This window comes from Acinonyx jubatus, chromosome C2, assembly GCF_027475565.1.
Source record: "Acinonyx jubatus isolate Ajub_Pintada_27869175 chromosome C2, VMU_Ajub_asm_v1.0, whole genome shotgun sequence".
Taxonomy (NCBI): domain Eukaryota; kingdom Metazoa; phylum Chordata; class Mammalia; order Carnivora; family Felidae; genus Acinonyx; species Acinonyx jubatus.
This window is the reverse complement of record NC_069384.1, coordinates 74494315-74513966: the sequence shown is the minus strand read 5'-3', so window position 1 is coordinate 74513966 and position 19652 is coordinate 74494315. Positions and strand designations below refer to the sequence as shown.

Sequence of the window (19652 nt, the reverse complement as noted above, 5' to 3'; positions counted from 1 at the left end):
TCTGCCACTTACTAGCTGTGTAATCTGGGAAAGTTACTTACAGTCTCTATCACTGGTTTTTTTACTTCCTAAAATAGGAACAACAATAGTGCCTGAATCACTGGATTGTTATCAGGATTAAATGCGTCAATATACAGTAAAACACAGTGCTTGGTACATAGCAAAAGCTACATTAACATTATTTCAAAAGGCAATTATCTCTTCAAATGTCCTTTCAATGTCTCACATGAATAAAGCATAAAACCATGAAGCATGGATTTGCTTGAGTTCAGTTTGAGTAGATTTGTTTAAAAGATTATCACTGAACCCAATACCCAGTGTACCTATGCTTTATTAACGACAACAACAACAACAACAAGAAACTTAAATATTGGTGAAAATTTTGAAAATGGGGAAAAATCCATTCATACTTCAATTAGCATTACCCAAATATTGCCACTTTTTTGCAAATTACAATCTACTCTTTGTCCATGGACATACAAATTCTACATTATCAGTACATATAACCACATCACTGTTTTTTATAAGGATCATCATATCACAAGTATTTCTGATTGTAACTCATGTTCATAAACATGTTAATGGCTGTCAAATTTCCACCTCATCACTGTATTTCATTCTTGGTGCGTTCAAGAAATTCAGCTTATTAACCATGAAACTCTTAGACTTTGGATAACTTTCATCTGGAAGTGAAAATGTATCTTCTATCTGAAATGATCTGTAGCTAATCAAATATCAGAAGAGATAGTTATCGGTTTTTTAATTGTTTGAAGACTGAAGGACTGAGCGCAATTATTTTTTAATAATATATTACTGCTGATTGAGGGCTATACGAAAATCAAATCTCCTTCTATTACGTCAGTAAAACACTCAGCACTTGGGTTTCTTGGCATTATTCTGTTTGTCTTTCCTTTTTTTAGGGGTGAGGTGCTGGTTAGGGTGGGAGAAAGGAGAAAACCGTATCTACCAAATCAACTTCACATATGACTGATTTATAAATAAACTAATCTTAATTGTAAAGAAGACCCGTGTGAGGATAAAAAAAAAAAGCATAATATACAATCTGTTGAGAAAATGTCACTCAGATAGCCAAAGAAATAGGAGACCAAGGCACCAACCATAAATCCTTAAACAGAATTTATCCACTGTGGTACCTACATAAATACCTCACAAATGCTGGTTCTGACAATCCCAGAGATGAAACGAATCTTGCCTCTAATCCACCCTTGTTTCACAGATGAAGAAACAAAGACAGCGCAACTCTAAATTAACAGTTGGGGCAGGAAGCAGGATTCAATCCAAATCTTCAGATTCCCCAGCCAGGGTCTTTGCCACAAGGCTCCCGCAGCCCCTACTCAGTTCCGACATACCTGGGCCTATATGTGGTCATAATCATGCAATCTACAAATGCCAGCCAAGTAGCAATTGACCTCCTCATCTTAGTCCTTTCTCACTTGGAACCAAATAAATTGCTCAACTCAGCAATAGACCTAGCAATGTCAGTCACACAACTCACAGTATTAAAAATCTAGCTCAGACCTATAGTGTGTCTTTAAAAATTAATGTGGTAGTAATGACCACCCCGTTGTATTTTCCGTAGACGTCAAGTCTAAACAGGACCAAGTAAAGGAAGAATACAAAGTAGCTGAAAAAGCAGTTTCTCTGTAATAAGAAAATAGAAAACAATAGGCAAATCAAGTTAAAAAAAAAAAAAAAAAGACTTAGGACCCTGAGCTCCAGAGAGGAGATGGAAGAGATTATTCCCCAGTTCCTCCATTGAATACAGGGACTAGAACCTGAAGGGAGGTTTTCTAGCATGTATTAGTTTTGTTGTGTGTTTTTTAATTAAAGTACTTTATTTATTTGTTTATTTATTTATTGTTTCAAGATTGTTAACATACTATAATATTAGTTTCAGGTGTAAAATACAGTGATTCATCACTTATATACAACACCCAGTGCTCATCACAAGTGCCCTCCTGAATCCCCCTCACCTATTTAACCCATTTTCTCACCTCCCTCCATCAATCCGCAGTTTGTTAAGAGTTTGTTTCATGGTTTTAGTTTTATTTCATCAGAACATGCAGCATGTTTTCTGTGCCTCAGTGGATCACATCAGTTTGCAATCCCTTTAGTGTGCATCCCCAGTTTGAAAAACTCAGAGAATCCAAACACATACTAGGTAATCAATAAGTACTGCTTATTAAATAAATCAACAAACTGCCTTGTTTTAAAATTGCTTTAGTTGTCTCCCTTGCCTCAGTATTATTGAGGGTTTTGCTCTATTTGCATCATCACTTTGCTTTTTTATGCTGATGCCAATGCAAAGTCCACAGGTAAAAAGTACCTATGTCATCTCCTTTTAAATCATTTGTAGACTTGCAAATAAAGCATGATTTGCATGGCAACCTTTCTCTTGACATGTAGCAAATACTTCTCCTTTAAATCCCAGAAGAGAAAAAGAAGCAAATCAAATTCAATTTTAAATAGTACTAGAAATGTTAAAAATATTTTGAAATGAAAGAAGTGCCTTAGGAGAAAACTGCTCGAATAATTTAATTTTAAACTTCCTAGATGTTAACAATTAGAATGATTATGTCATTTTTTTTAAAGCCAGAAACATATCTAGGTTTTTGGTTTCCAAAAAGTTGAAAAAGAATGTCCCAACTTGCCCTGTGTTGAGGTTTGCTCCACCTGTTTGAATATTATCGGTATTTAAGGGTTCGAGAAAAACCATTTCACACGGGTCATAACTGTAAGAATGAATGGGGTAGGAAGAGATGGACACATTATTGGCAGATTGGTATTGCTGCTTCCTCCTATCTTCTGGTAAAGGGAATCTGATACATTTAGTTATCTTCTGAATGGCCTGTAAAAGCTTCTGAGTTTGTTTTTTTGCAGTCCAGTCCCTTTGGGCTGCTTCTCAGGCTAATGGCAATCCACAATGAGGAGAGCAACAAAAACCCCAACTACAAAATAACAACTTCCTATCCTTCTTTTGCATAGTTTAAAGTCCACTTTCCATTATCTGCACTCTCTGAATCACTGGTGATGGGGTTTGTCTCAGTTAAGAAGCCAGTCTATGATTTGTAAAAAAGGGGAAAAGAACAAGGGTCTGTGGAGGAGCAACAGGTGTCCTTTGGGACTTCTTCCAAGGTACCCTCAATTGTATCACAGGAGCGAAATACCATGGCCTCCTCTGGGGTGGGAATCCCACATTCCCAAAGACAAGGAGACAGAGATTGTTTGAAAAAGTAACTGGAGAGAAGAGCAAACTAAAATTAGAACTATAGACATAGATCCTGGGAAAAAAATCCACCATGTTCTGAGTGCAAGGATGCTAATGCAGAGATGAAGATAATTGGGGAAAAAGATGTGTCTTCTTAGCCTCAGACACCCACAGTCTATTGACCTGTCTATTTTCTATCCCAAGCCTATAGTACAGGAATTAGGTCTCTTGTCTATGTGTCACACTCTCTTAACACTTAAGATAATAATAGTCAAGATCCAGGCAGTGGGAGTCCTGTAGTGTTCCTGATGAGTGACTCAGGTACATGTTATATTTTCATATTAATTCCCCCCCATGGCTTATCTATTGGTTCCTAATTGAGAATGCACACCCTAACCATCTGAGGTGCTTCTTAAATATCCCAGTGCTGTGTACCATGCATACCCAATGATTTTGATGTGCACCCCTGATGGAGAATGCTATTAGTCATCAGATTTTACACTGTCTGTATTTTAAACCATTCAAGGTGTAATACTTGACCCAATCTATCCCCATCCCCAAACCCACACGATGTTATTATATAACTGCCTCACAACTAAGTCCTAGCAAAACAGATACAAATTCAGGTGTTCAAGGAGTTACTATAGAAATATAGACTAAGCACAGAAGAAATCCCTTTTAGTAAATTAAAGCCTTTGCAGAAATCAACAGGGAAGATTTGTTGAGTATCCATGCGACACATTGGCTTCTAAAACTACAAAGGTAGCAAAGGACCAATTCCTTCCCTCCAGGATCTCACATTCTAGGGAAAAGACAAACACATCTAATAATAACAAAAGACTAAGTGTGATTCTACAGAACTCTGCATGCTTTACTGGTATGCGTTTAATTTCATAATCATGATATTATAATGCGGGGTTTGGGGTGGGTACAGTAATTCTTATTTCACAGAGAAACAAAGATGAGTTGCCTAAGTCACTTAGTCTTTCTGAGCCTCTGTTTTTGCTATCTATAAAATGAAGTTAAAATGCCTAATCACAGGGTTTGAAGGGAGATGATATGTCTTAAAAGCCCCTAGAAAGAATACAAAGTGTCTCATGAATGTTATTTGCGGCAGTTAAAACGAGACAAGTCAGAAAATCCAATTTACCACTACTGGTCCATGTAATGGGTACAAGACAGCATACCTAATAGGGTCAGTACTTCAGAAGCTTAAAGGCATAGAGACAGAGGTAAGGGGTGGCACTGCTTGCTGCCACCTCTGGACTCATTCCTGATGCTAACACACCTCACAATAAGTGCCTAAATCAGACAGTAGGTTACTGGCAAGGTAGCTGGTCAGCCAGACCGCTTTTAGAATAGATACTTAGCTTGAGTTCAGATGTTTTCCCCACACAATAATTTTGTTTAGATAAACCAAAAGGGGAACAAAAGGTAGGCACTGCTGCTGTGGAATGTCAAGTGTCCCTATAGAGGCCATTAATCACTGTAAGACTTTATACTCTAGCCTCTGGGCAACCACCAGCACTGAAAAATGAATAAGGAAAAGACATACGATGTTGGAAATAAACAGCTCCTGAGTCTGTTCATGTGTCTCCAGAACAGAAGGAAGCTCCTAGAGGGCAAGTCAATGCACTATTTATATCCCCATACCCTGCATTTAACAATGCTCTTGGAACAATGCAGCAACTAAGTAAACCTTTTGAATTCAATGAAATGAACTCCCTTTACAACGTAAGAATCATGAGACTCAAAAGAGAAAGAAAATGATTTGCCCAAGGTTACTTATTAGAGCTGGGGTAGCAAAAAGGATCTCATGCCCAATGCCTCTTCTATTGTTATGTTTTTTACTGCATTATATTTTACCTATCCCACCACAATGGCCTCAGAGTTTGGGATTTTTTTTTAAAGCATGAAATAGCTTTTCTTAAAATCACTTCCCAGATCTGCTCAACTAGTTACTACAGATACATTTCCCTTCTCTCCTACAAAGTGAGTCACTCTGGTTTCAGAGAAACAACTGTTCTGTGCCTTAAATATATTGGTTCATGCCCCTGGTTCGACTCTAATGGTTGATGTGAAACCCAGAAGAGAGTTGAATCTTCACTGGGAATACATGTGCAGTTCTCTACAGAGAAAGCAGGTCAGGTCACTGCCTTCTACGTTCTGGAATCAAACTGATGTTTCTGGTACCCAAACATCTTTCACCTCTCTTGATTTACTCTCTACTGAATGCATGAACATGGCATGGTAAACTAAGTCAGGCCATTCAGGCCAACATATGTAACCAGAACTCCGCTATGGTAAACAAAAATGTTTTAGCTGAAGCAGGCAGCTGGGTAGCTGCAGGAGTGTAAGAAGTTCAGATGATGCCTGCAGGAAGGTTAATCTATTAGTGGAGTCATGAGAAGGAGATCTTTAAGACTGGGGACTGCATCTTAGTTTTCTTTTAGTCTCAGAAGCAGGCACATTGAGAATATAGCAGGTATTCAGTAAATACTTGTTTAAATAAAGAACACAAAGATTGCAATGCTGATTGTAGGAAATGCATTATGTGGGAGACAAACAATACTTAGGTCACATAAAGTATGCCAACAAAATACCAGTTAGATGGCAGGGAGGTCAGGGAAGATTTTGTGGAGCAAGGGGCACATCAAATAAATCTCAAAGGAGTTAAACAGGGCCATAGGCCCATGGGAAGAGGTTAAGGCAATATTCACTCTAAGACATACCTTGATTTAAGCAGTCTAATATCACACTACCCTGGGTTAATACCAGGATATTGTCAGAAGCTCAGAATGGACCTACAGAATAAGTGTTCAAAGATAATCGGGGGTTGAAAGTTAAATGGCTTGAGGAAGAGCAGAGAGGGTATTTAAAAGTGAATCCATTTTCTGATCTAACCATAAAACAAGCAATGTCTTTTCCATCTCATTCCCATTCTTTCCAAAAGCAACCAAAGACCTATAACATGACCACATATCCAGGAGCTTCCGTACTGATTACAGGATATCACATCCTCTATACGGAGGTGGCAGTCTTAGATACAATCAGTTCCCTAAGACCTAGACCTGTGCTTCTCCCACTTTAATGTGCATGCAAATGACCAGCAGATTTTACTGAAATGCATGTTGATTCAGTAAGTCTAGGGTAGGGCCTGGCGTTCTGAATTTCTAATAAGTTCCCAGATGATGCTAATGCTGCTTGTCTATTGGCCACACCTTGAATAGCAAAGACCTAGACCAGTGGTTAATTCTGGCTAGCTATTAGCATCACCGGGGAGCTTTTCAAAAATACCTACACCCAGGTTCCACTCCGGAACCAATTAAATCAGAATGTCTAGAGGTGTGCCCTAAGCATCTTTATGCTTTAAATGCTCCACAGGTGTTTCTAATATGCCAGCCAGAGGTTTAGAACCTAGCTAGACAAAGAAAAGATGTGGTGCAGGCAGAAAAAGGCAAAAAGAAGATGAGAGAGAGGGACAGAGAACCTCTTGCGTCACTCTAAATCAAGGCTTCTCAAACTTTAATGGGCATGTACATTACCTGGGGATGTTGTTAAAAATCAGATTCTGGTCCAGTAAGCCTAGAATAAAAATCCAGATTCTGTACTTCTAAAAAGCTAGTCTTCAAATCACATTTTGATTATCAAGAATCTAAATTAGTGGTGTCCAAACATTGCTGCACCTGGCATCTTTAAAAAATACCTGTGCCTCTCTTACACCTCAACATTCTGATGTCAGTGGTAGGGATTTGGCCAGGCATGAGGATGTTTAAAAAGCATGCCAGATGATTCTAATGTGTAGCAAAGTTTGTGAACCACTGCAAGACATAAATTCTGTCAAAGCTGGTCAGACTGTGAACCAACCCAAATCTTTGAGGCAATATTAATTATCATGGTGCATAAAAATCACTGAAATTAGATCATGATTGGTTGCTAGGTCAATTGATTTATTTTCCTCTCCTCCTTACCCTGGATGATAGGAAGTGATGCAAAGTAATAAGGAAGCAAAAAATTTTTATCCTATTTGTAACCTGATGTTCTGCTAGAGACTCTGGACAAGTGTTCTAAGAAAGGTTTTCAAATGCTGGAGGTAATGTGAAGGTTGTCAAATGCTGGCAACAAGATTCAAGATTAATTGGGCCATTAGATTTTTTTTTCTGAAATGAAGAACTCTTGAACCCTCAACTGAATCATTCAGTAACACTCTTTGAATCTATGTTAAAAGAGTTTCCTATAGAAAAGAAAATTAGATGTACTTACATTTGAGAATGTCTTCCTAGAATTAGATTTAAATCTGCGGGGGAAGGAAGTTTGTGCATGAGAGCATAAAGTATGAAAGATGCATCAATTAGAATGAGATATGGATATACTTCTCTCAATATACTTTTTTTTCTTCTATAATAAAAATTTCAAGTTAGCTACCATTTTTCCTGTGCCATTTGCCTCAACTTAGAAAGTGAAGCTAATGTGTAAGTAATTAGCCATTCTTAATATGATCACTACCTGGTTAATTCGTTTTTTTAAAGGAAGTCTAAGAACCAAATGCAAAAGAACTTTCACTGTGTCTTGTGCCTGAAGCAATTTGGTACCACTGCAAAACGACCACAATAAAGGCAAAATTCTTCATTGCCTTTGGGTCAGTGCTGTGAATCATGCCTGTATCACTGCGATCTGGATTGGCATACAACTTCTGGCCTGATTCTTCTCAGATACATTTCTGAGATTCTTTCTCCATTCCAAATTCCCAAGATTGGCAGTACTTAATGGCTAGAACGCTACTGTTATCAACCTGAGATATAAATCACCTGGCACTTTGAGTGATATGTAGCATATTTTATGGGCAAAGAAGGGAAGTAACAATCACTAAGAGATACATCCTCTGTATATGGTGGATCAAAAATTAGTATATAAATTGGAAGCAAAAGTGTTACTCGGAACCCTTGCCAAATAAAGTTTAATAACCAAATAGCAGGTGTCATCTAAGTGCAAAAAAAAAAAAAAAACTGCTTTAGAGTAAAATGATACTCTCTGTTGTTAACTTATGTTCCAGAAATAATCAACTAGAATATTACAGATCTCTATGAGTTAAAACTGGCTTCTCATTTAAAAACGGATTACACAAGAGTTAATAAATATATGCCTCATCTATATAAGAGACATGGACACTCTCATGTAGGTACATCATTATTGAACATAGAAATGCCCATCAGCAAATCCTAAAGATAATCTGTCTAATTTGAAAATTGCCAACTAGTGTAAATCCATGTTAATTCAGTTCTTTTCATACTGTAAATGCTCTCCTAGGTTCAAATACTGAACTCTTCTAATTAAATACTTAAAATACTTTACTGAACATATACCTGCTATTGATCGACACTCTGTTTTTACTAGTCAGCTCAGAAATAGGTAACCCCCCACCATTCCCTGATCTGAGCACATTGCCACGATGACTGACATTCCTGGTTTAAAAATAAAACCTTGTTTCAAATATAGCTTCTCGAGTTCTGGGTAATGAATATAGTTTCATAAAAGTTGACATCATTTCTTCTGATTTCACCAGAATTAAATACATCCAATATTCCTACTGGGTATCTGACCACATCACTCAAGGTTCTTGCAACCTGGTGGGTGTTTGAAGGGGGAGGAGGAGGAGGAGGAAGAGGAGGAGAAAGAGGAGGAGGAGGGGGAGGAGGAGGAGGAGGAGGAAGAAACCTGCATAGATGGAGTTAAACCCGAAGGATAATCAGCCTTACAACTGTAATAGTCATTTTGTTTGTTAAATATGTCATCACAAGTTGATTTTTATAGTTCATTTACCAGTTCGTATGTGTATAGTATGCAGATTTGCTTATGAGGAGAATATTAATATATACATGTCCAGAACTAGTAAATGCATCACGCTTGGGAGCCAAGCAGTACTCTGATACACTGTTCTCCTTAGAGGTCAGTTCTAACGCACACTGTTTCAAATAGACCCAATTTGTCTGCTGATATATATTCAAAATGCAGTAGGATGTGGTCATACACGCCCAGAAATACCATCTTTATGGGGTGGGGGTGAAGAAATCCAAACATTTTTTAATAGCAATGCATTACTGTATATCAGATACAAACATGCCTGCCAGCAATCCTAAAGCAAATGAAATATATTATTTGAGCCCATCCACTCTACAGAAAAGAAACTGCTTTACCAACACATCTCTCCTCCCCCATCATCTAAAGACTCTCCCCCCACCCACCCAAAAAGAAAAAAAAAAAAAAACTCATCACACTTCACTACGCAACTGATGGAGTATTAAACACTGTCTTCCAAGCTGTGGGAGTTAAAAAGAAGTCGCCTTCCTGCCACACTCCCCTGGTGCTGCAACGGACATAGCATCTCCTCCTATCGACCTAGTATGATGCTCGCTCCCCAAGCACTGCAGTCCCCTCGCTGAGGACTGCCCTGGCCACACGCACATCCAGAGGGAAGTCCCCCGATGGGGACAACCACATACCTTTGCTCTCCATTTCGGTCCCTTTCGAGTGCTGGAAGTTCAATGGAAGTTGGCCGGAAGATGTGGGCCCGCTTCAGATTCCCAAATCTGGGAAGCCAATCTGATGATTTCGCCCGTACTTCCTTCCTTCCCCTCAGGCTTCCTGAAAGATGGGATTTCTTAAACCTTGAAGCTGCAATGAGGCACCAAAGGACACTTAGCAGCAGCAGATTGCCTCTACAGGGGATGGGTTGCGACGCGTATCTGGTATTGAAATGCATGCATGGTGCCCGCTCAGATTTTTTTGTTTTCTTTCTTTCTTTTTTTTTTTTTTTTTTTACCTGGGTCTGGAAGCTGCCAGCAGGAGCTGTCCTCCGAGCGTGGTGCTGCAGGTGTAGTGACAGATCATCCCACTTTGCTCTCTGGATGTACAGCAGATTTGCATGGGCGCTGGCACGCATGCGCAGGGCGTCCCCCCCCCCCCCCCTTTTCGCCGCCTCCCGCTCCCCCGCCCCCCTTCGCCGCTCTCCCCAATACGGTCCTCAGTTATCCTAGCTGAGGAGCTGTAGCATTCGGTCACTGGGAAGCGCTGCTAAAAATAAACGCCGGACCGGATTTTCCTTTGCTAACTAGAAAATGGATTGGATTGGGATTGTGCATCAATTTCGTACGATTTTCCAGGATGGATTACGGAAGCCTTAGAGGCGGCTAGGGTCTCTGAGCTAGGTATGGCTTTATTCAGAAGCAGAAGGGAGAGAAGAGGAGATTCATGAATCCTATTTAGTGGTCACAGTTTGGGGTTCTCTTCCTACTTGCTGCAGTAACTTTCCAGATGTATGCTTCCCTTTCCTCTACCCACTTCCCCTGACTTTATATTTCTCTTTGCATTCTCCTATTTGTTTTTGTTTTGTTTGGGGATGAGATGGGTGTCATCATGGAGGTACTAAAGGTTAATATTCTCCCGTTTCTCTGCTACTCAGACTCGGAGTTTGCTTCCTTCCCTAAGATCTCTTTGGCCTTGACCTCAAAATTGTTCCATCAACAGGCTCCAACACTTCTAAAGTTCTCCCAACAAAGCCACTGAGGACTTTGTGAGGTGTTCTTTTTAGCTTCTTTTCAACAATCTACCAAGCAGCAAAGTCCCCAAAGGTGGGATGTTACCTTATTGATAATACGCACTTTAACACTGTACCCATAATCATTTTTATAAAAGTGCAGAGGAAGAGTGTTTGTCTTATATGAGGTTCTAGGGAAGGGTTGCAAAGCCACAATCCCTTGAAGCACTACTTTCCTAACAGAATATTTGTTAAAGCCCACACTACAGTTAATCTGTAAAATGTTTAATAGGAAAAAAAGTAGGTACTTATTATCTTTTTTTTTCCAATAGTCCAAATTCTCCTAAGAGAATATACTCTCCTTAAGTATAAGTCTTATTTTCAGGCATAAAAAGGATCCTAGAACACTCTGTTATCTGGAGTGGTTAAAGAGAGAGATGTGCAAATTAATCACACACTTCAGATTACACAAAGATCCCTCCACAGTAGACTTCTAATCCCAATTATCAAACCATTGAAATGCAGTAAAATAGACTCCCAACAAGAAACCTGAGGCAGACTATAATTCAGTCTCCTTCTGGTGATTCAGAAAGCATACTGGGATTTTCCAATGCCTTAGGGCCATGATTACAAATATTAATCATGAGGGTTCCGCCAAACATGGACATTTAGTAGCAGAGGACTCCTGCTGAACTGCTATGGCTCAGCAAAGCCTGCCTCCATTCAGCACTGGGGAATTAAAACACTACAGTATGGGATTGCAGAGGCCACAACCTAGCATCTACTAATGTTTAGGCTCTCCCATTGCACGCCCAAGCAAATATTTGGAAAAATCACAAATCTTGGGCTTTCTTTAAAATTTGATAGGTTTAGGAAGTAGAATTAAGGGTGAGAGTAGAGTTGGTCCTTAGGAACAATCACCTATTTCATTGGGATAAATAATTTCTGGTCCTAACACTGCACCCATTACATATTCTTTCCCTCTCAAAAGTTTCAGGAAAGAAGACACCATTAGAATGATCTATATACACCCTTAATATTTACCATTTTGCAAATGGAGAGGCAGGAAGAGTACTTGACTTGATAAGAGTCACATAGTTGAGCAGACCCAAGCTCAGAACCCAATGGTCTACGATGATTTTTTATATAGCCACCTTCTCATTATCTACAGTGAATGGCAATAGGGAGAACCTCTGACTTCGTGAATTTTCATTATTTTTATTCAGTTTTTCAAGCCCAGATGCTTTATTAAGTGGGAAATAAATTTAGTGTAAAGTCAAAAATCAAAATTAAAAATGAAAAATTCAAGACCTTTGTATTATCTGGATCCAAACTACCTTTCAAATCTTCTCCAAACTTAACTTGCAGACAATATTTGCCATTATCATAAGCAAACCTCAAGATTTACCCTTTCCATACTTTTACTTACATAGTCATCCTTATAATATCTTCACCTCCTTGCACCAATAACACAAATGTATACATATGCAAATCTTATATTTTCCTCAAGATTCAACTACACTTCCATCTCACTCCCACAGTCTTCCTGAATCTTTCAATCTGAAAATGTTCTCGGTTAGAAAAAACAATGTTGCTGTATCTTTCCCTGTCTTAGATCACTTATTACCTTCTATTTTGTATTATAATTATTTATCTGCGTATCTCATTCCTCTTCTCCATCCTTACTAAAAAATAGGCTCCTGACTCATTTTGGTAGTGTATGGTGTCTTCAATATAGGAAATGCTGATAAATGTTTGATGAATTAATACTATGTAGTATACATGTTTTTGTATATATGACATTGACTGTGGGCACTATGATAAGAAATAATGATGACAATAATATTGAGCTAGGATTACTAAAAGCTTCTTATATGCCAGACACTATTATAAGAATTCCAAATGTTTTAATTAATTTTATCTTTGTAAGATTCTAGGAGGTTAGTACTATCATTATCTGTATTTTAAAAATGAGCAACCACAGGCACAGCGAGGTTAAAGTATGAAGAAAACATGATCTCTGCCCTACAGAAGCATAGAGCTTATTAAAGGTGATAGAAACATAAATGATTTTAAAAGATACTGTAAGGCATAAGGTAGAGATTATCACAGGTGTAATGGGAGCACAGAAGAGGTTGGGCAGTTAGCTAGCCCATAGGTTTTATGAATACAAGGCTAGAAGCCTTCACACTGCTCCCCTTTAAAAAAAAAAAGAAGGAAGGAAGGAAGGAAGGAAGGAAGGAAGGAAGGAAGGAAAGTAGGAAAGAAGGAAGGAAGGAAGGAAAGAGTCTAGCCTCTCTCACCAATACATACGCAAAGTGGGAAAGGTTTTAACAACAGAAGGACTTCATGAAAGTGTTAATAAGAAATTATTTGACCTAGTTATAATGAACCTGCTTGATGATGAACTTGGAAGAGGGGAAATACACTAAGTAGCCTGGTAATTTGCTACTTTAAAATGCCAAGAATTGGGTGGACTTAGATCCCTGATATTGGGGTGCCCCATTTCACCATCAAAAAACTGTCCTAGTTTGGACAATAATATGGCCATACGACTTATATTACACAATCAAATGAGAGGAGAACCACCAATATTGACATTCCAGCCTAATTCTGGTTAACCCATGTAATTGATTGGCTATGTAGGCATATTCAGATTCTCTAGCTTTGGTTCTTACTAGAATGTACAGAAACAATATAAATGATTGGGTTAGTTAACAACAATGTATTACCTTACAATTAACAATTTAAAGAGCCTTGCTAAATATGTCAAATCAATTACCAGTTCACATAGATTTTTTCCCCCCATATATTCACTGTGTTCTTCCAGAGTGCTGGATATAAATTGAATTTGTGACTTTTTTGTGTGTGCCCCGTTATTTTCTTACTATTCATCTTTTGTAACTGATGATCTATTATACAAAATAACACTTGGCCATTTAGAACTCTTTTTGGTTGACAATACTAAAGTCAACTCATCATTATAAATGAGTATTCACTGTAAAATGGTCAAAGTCTCTCCTGAGGATATCAGCTTCAAACTGCCACCAGAATGTAAGCTCCACAAGGTCTAAGGCTATGTCTATTTGTTCAATGTTGTATCTCCAGCATCTAGAACAGCGTGTGGAACTTAGAAGGTTTTATTTAATACCTGATAAGTATATGAATGATTTTGATGAAACAAACATTTTTTCCATGGCCACAAAGCCATTTTACTTGGCAAATGAAAGGCATCAATCAGCAATCCTGATAACATAAACAGGATCCTAAGTGACCTGATGAGGCAGCAAGATTATCACAAGGCAGTTAACAAATGTGTTCAGTGTTTAGTCTTGGGCAAAGACTATAAATAATCAGGCCTAGGTTCGAGTATCTCGTAGGCAGGCTAATAGGAGGGCTATACTTTCACAAAGGGCTTAGGTGGCTGAAAGAAATTAGTTATACAAGAAAGAAGAATAAAGTACATGACAAAAATTTCAAAGGACAAAAAAATGATGAGTCAACATGTCGAAGCCATGTGAGAATAACCATGCTATAGAGATTAGGCAGCATCCCTCTGAGAGCAAACATATCTTGATTACCTACTATGTGTGAGGTTTTCATTCTCTTTCTTGAGTGAAGGTGAAATAAAAGTCCTTCTAAGAAGAAAACAGCAAGTGATAAAGTTTCAATAGAAATAATTCTGGCTGCAGGTATGTAATGGAGGTAAGAAACAGTCAATGAACGATGAGAAATGGCAGAAGAGAATGCTGGTTATCTGGGTGTATTTTGCCAAGGAATACTTTATCCACATACTTCAACAGTGATTTCTCTGGAGACTATTAAGAGTCTATAGAGACCTACAGAATGGTGAGGCAGAGTAATGATGCATGGGTAAGGCATCTGGAAGCCAACTGACAAACATTTTTGACATTTCTTGTTAAAGACTTTGTCCACTTGACAATATTAGAGATTTATACACAAGCTATCAACTGACAATTTCAAGGCCCATCTGTTACACTGGCATAATGCCCACTTAAAATGGGGTGTGCCAATCTCATTAATGTTTAGGTCCCCATTGCACACAGGTTGAAATAATCAGTCCAAACAGAATATTGGGAAACACTGATCAACTGATTGTCTCTTTTCACTCTGGGGATAAGAAATCACATGGCAAATGACATGCAAAATTAACTTCTTAAATCTGGTTTGGATCATTATAAAGACCAACCCAATCCTTGAGTTCAGGTGATAAGAGCAGACCAAACATACAGCAAGCTTTAGCCTAAAAATGCACCATAAAAATACTGTCTCAAAGGTATGTAATCATTTGTAATAAAGCCATTTCTTTACCCTATACCCTCCCTCAAATTCCAAATACACGAATGCTCAATATTATTTTTGGTAAAAATAGTACATGAATAAGTAGTCCTAAAAAGTCAACCAATATAACCCAAGTCTGTCATTAATTCATTAAATAAATATTTTGAAAACCTACTGTATGCCAGGTTCTACTCTAGGTGTTGGGGTATACCACTAGTCTGTATCGCAGTGTTGACATTGCAGTTTCACAACTGGAAGATATTTCATAAATCTTGTAGCCCCAACATTTATTATACAAAAGTGAAGAGTGAGTTGAGGCCCACAGTGGGAGAAAACAACTTTCCCAAAGCCAGGTGGCAAGCTACCAACAAAATTAGATGTTATATCTGCTGGTGCCCCATTTCATTACAGCTTTCTCCACAATGGTATGCACATGTGCGCACATTCTTTGGTTGGAGAACTTGTCCTATGTGTATTAATCTGCAAACTATTATTTCAGAGCTCTATTCATTACCTTGGTAAACACAACCAGAAGTTCTTGGTGAAGGGCTAGAAAATGCTAACCATACTAAATGTGTTGTGAACAATGAACAACCTCCATAATGTGCTCTACATGATGCCTGATAGATGTGGCACAAGTGTATCATTTGTGTGATGACTAATAACAAATATTGCTTTCATTACCAGTGTTCTTACTTGGTGAAAGTCTTTCTGGTTTATGTTTATATTCAAATCTCAATTCACTTAGCAGCTGTGGCTACCCAAGCAAAGTAAAAATGCAGAAATAAAGCAATTAGCTATGATAGTAGTGCCAAAAAACTTGCTATTAAAAAGAAAAAAGATTAATGTGTAATTTCAGCCAACTGAAATTAAATAACAGCAAAAGAAAACAATAGCACAATGGATCCCACAGGTGTATTAGCCCAAGGTTATTATTAACAGGAACTTAAAGGTTCATGACCAATGGCTAATAATACTGACACTCTACAATCTACCAAAAAAAAAAAAAAAAAAAGAAAAGACAAGAAAAGAAAAGATAAATACAATGGATTTTTATATTTTCCATCCTTAAAAACATTTACCAGAATTTTACACACTGTGGGTTTTTTGTTTTGTTTTGTTTTGTTTTACCTCTTTAATCATTTTATCCCACTGAGATGATTCTACTGAATTAGATGTTAAGAAGCAAAGACAAGAGTTGTCATCAGAGGTGGAACCAAACAGCTGCTCTGCACAGAGGGTCTCTTAAATACTGAATTTCCAGGCCATGAGGATTTAAGACCATGATGCTGCTGATGTTCCTAGGCCCTCTCTCAGTTACTTAAAGTCTGTCTCAGTTTAAAACATCTATTGCTTTTCATTTGATTTTAAGGGTATGCCTATATATTATGACTGGCAAACCTTTCAATCAGCCTACCCAATCTCTTCCAGATTCATTGAATATGCATTTTTCCCTTCTCTCTTGAGAAATGCAAGGTATACATAATTAATAACTAATAGCCATCATAAAAAGGATATTGGGAAGGGTTGAGACTTAATCCTGGTTTCTTGCTCTGTAAAAGAAAAGGCATGAATGATACAATCTGTGAGGCCCCATCCAACTCCTACACTGGTGGTCTCTATGTGTGGACCATGACATCACCCCCCATCAGAAAGCATGTGAACCTTTGGCCATCTCACAGATGTGGTCACCTTCCTTTTAGCATTGGTGTTGAAGCCCAAAGGGCCTCTAGGGTTCCCCCTGCCCAATTCCTTCAGTTTATATATGGGAAACTGAGCCCCACAGATATGAAAACTCTGAGATCTGAATTTGGAACTGCTTGAATCCAAACTCAGTCCTTTTAACCATTATCTCACTGCCACCTGATATTCATTATGTAGATGAAATATGAAGTACTTGAGTACTAACCAGAGAATAGGTGGAAGAGAAGAAAGAATAATCCACGAGGCCCCATTAATGCCATTCAACCATTCACTGAGGAGTTACAAATCCCATCAAGATAGTTTCCTTCTACCTGCCCCAGTGCCCCCTTTCTTCTATCTTTTTACTTGTTTCTTTCTTTATCACCCCCTACAAGTGGATGATGGAGGGCTATAATAAAAAAATGATAAACTCAATTTCATAGAGCTACAGGATTGGATGGAAACTTTGGGCTCACTCTTTCTTAGATTCGGAAACTTATCCTTCAGAATCCAAGGGAAACATTTCTTGAGGAAAAGTCTTTGAATATTCATAGTATTTTCAGAATTCTTCATTCATCCCTGGCATTTATTTGTAGTCTGTCTATAAAGTAGAGTATTCCTATCACATAGCATACAGCCCAATACATAGTAGGCATACAATAATTGTATTCTGAACTCATTGATCAATCAGTGAGTGAGTGACTGAATGAAGATTCAAATTGTTCCTGGAACTTTCTTTTTTTTTTAATGTTTATGTATTTTTGTGAGAGAGAGAGAGAGAGAGAGAGAGAGAGAGAGAGAATGAGTGGGGGAGGAGCAGAAAGAGAGGGAGACACAGAATCTGAAGCAGGCTCCAGGCTCTGAGCTGTCAGCACAGAGCCCCACACAGGGCTCAAACTCACGAGCCACGATATCATGACCTGAGCAGAAGTTGGATGCTTAACTGACTGAGCCACCCAGGTGCTCAGGATTTCTCAGTGTCTCTCATCAACCTACTCTATTCTTGTTCTTTTCTCTCTAAATCTTCAGTTTGTAGAAACAAAGGTCTCCACTTCTGTCTTCTTAAACTTGACCTTTCTTCAATCTTTATTTCTTCTCCCTCTGGTCTTGGGATTTCCCATCTCCCCAGCTGCCCACTTTTACCCTACTGCCACACACACACACACACACTCACACAAACGCACACAGCCCACTAACAATCTCCCTGCTTGGCTCCATAGACCTACATGAGCTGAACCAGTACACTGACTCAGTCAACGGAAGAAGGAATAACTTGGACAAACTAATTAATGAATGACAAATATTCCGTAGATTTAGATTTTCCAATTTCAAGTCCTAAATATAGCTGAATGCTACTATTTGATCCTGTTACCCACTTTCTTTAATTTTGTCCCAATTATTTTTCTCCTTTTAGGCAGAGAACTTAAAATACCTCAATTCTTGGTTTTCTCCCTGAATAGAGGGCTTTTCTTTTCTCCTTAAGTGAAATGTTAGCGTCCATGGCTAAATATAGCAATCATCTATCAATAACCCTTACAGAATACAAAGAACCACTCTACCTTTCTAATAATGGATGTGGTGTTTTCTTGGCTGAACGTAAGTATGTTCAAGATGCACATTTTAAAAGATGATGTATTCTTGCAGGTACATTACTGGGCATCTGTAAAGCCTATTTCCACATTGATGTACATGCCAAATCATTTGTTATTATTACATTCAGCATTATTTGCTCCAGATAATAGTGCCAAAAGACTAATGTCTTGTGAGTACAGAAAGCAGACATTTTTTGGGCAGGACAGATGGAGATGGGAGAATCGCCAACAGAATCATGCCTTCTCACATTTAAGTTTTGTTTTTTAATTATTTTCAAGGGTGAAGATCATGCAAGAAGTATCACTCATGCCCTGAACAGAGGATGGTGGGAGTCTGAATGCAATCAAGCTGACAAGACATGGAAAAAGAACAAAACATTGGAATTGTTCATCCATCTGAATGATAAACTGAAAATCAGAATTTAGAAGAGAAATAACAACTGAGAAAAATAAGTTTATACAATTAATTTAAGCATCTTTCTTTGTGGATTGGATATCCACTAAGATTTACATATCAACATTTTATCACTCCAGGAAAATTACTACAATAGGGGAGTGTGACTTGTTCTTTTGTGACATCAGAGAATTTATCCAAAGGACAATGTGATACTGTAGAAAGTCATAATTCTTTCTTGAGGCAAATGTTGTCCCTAAAACTCAGTATAAGGTACTTGACTGGTTTGTATTTACATTATGAATGCCACACATTGAATTTAACAAACATTTTAATTATTGTTTAACATCATGCTGGGTTATATCTTATTATCCACTATCCACTATCTTATTAAATCCCCATAATAACACCAATAAGGAACCAAGACTCCAGGAAGGTATATTATTTGATCAACACACACACACACACACACACACACACACCACCCACTAACAATCTCCCTGCTTGGCTCCATAGACCTACATGAGTTGAACCAGTATCCCAACTCAGTCAAAGGAAGAAAGAATGATTTGTATAAACTTTCAGAATTTAATGTTTAATTTAAATGTTTGGCCTCTGGGACATGCAGTTGGTGGGTAAGACTACCACTCCTACCTGGTGGATAAAACCCCCATGACCAGTGTTTGAACTAGTGCTACCGGAGTCCAAACAAGGGAATTCATTTCTTTAGCAGTCAGAGAAGGGGCAGAGAATGCTAAAGGATGCAACAGTCCAACAAAGAAGAGGAAGCTATTTCTGGCGGAAGTTTCAACATTGGACTCGAAGCCAAGAGAACACGTAGGGTGGATTTGAGGTGAAGCAACTAGTCTGGTGCTGCCGGAGTGGAAAGAAGATGAGAAGAAAAGCAGTGCTGAATTG

At 38.3% G+C, this 19652-nt stretch overlaps 1 protein-coding gene across 1 annotated transcript in view; it reads right to left on the bottom strand.

Annotated features, from left to right (window-relative positions):
- FGF12 (fibroblast growth factor 12) overlaps positions 1-10202 on the bottom strand; it is a 556824-nt gene extending 546622 nt beyond the window's left edge. The window contains exons 1-2 of the mRNA XM_027061187.2: positions 10050-10202; positions 9730-9871 (exon numbers count right to left, since the gene is read on the bottom strand). Of these exons, the coding sequence (XP_026916988.1) occupies positions 9730-9742 (13 nt within the window). The 5' untranslated portion in view covers positions 9743-9871; positions 10050-10202. The remainder of the gene's footprint in view (positions 1-9729; positions 9872-10049) is intronic.
- Positions 10203-19652: the final 9450 nt, after the last annotated feature.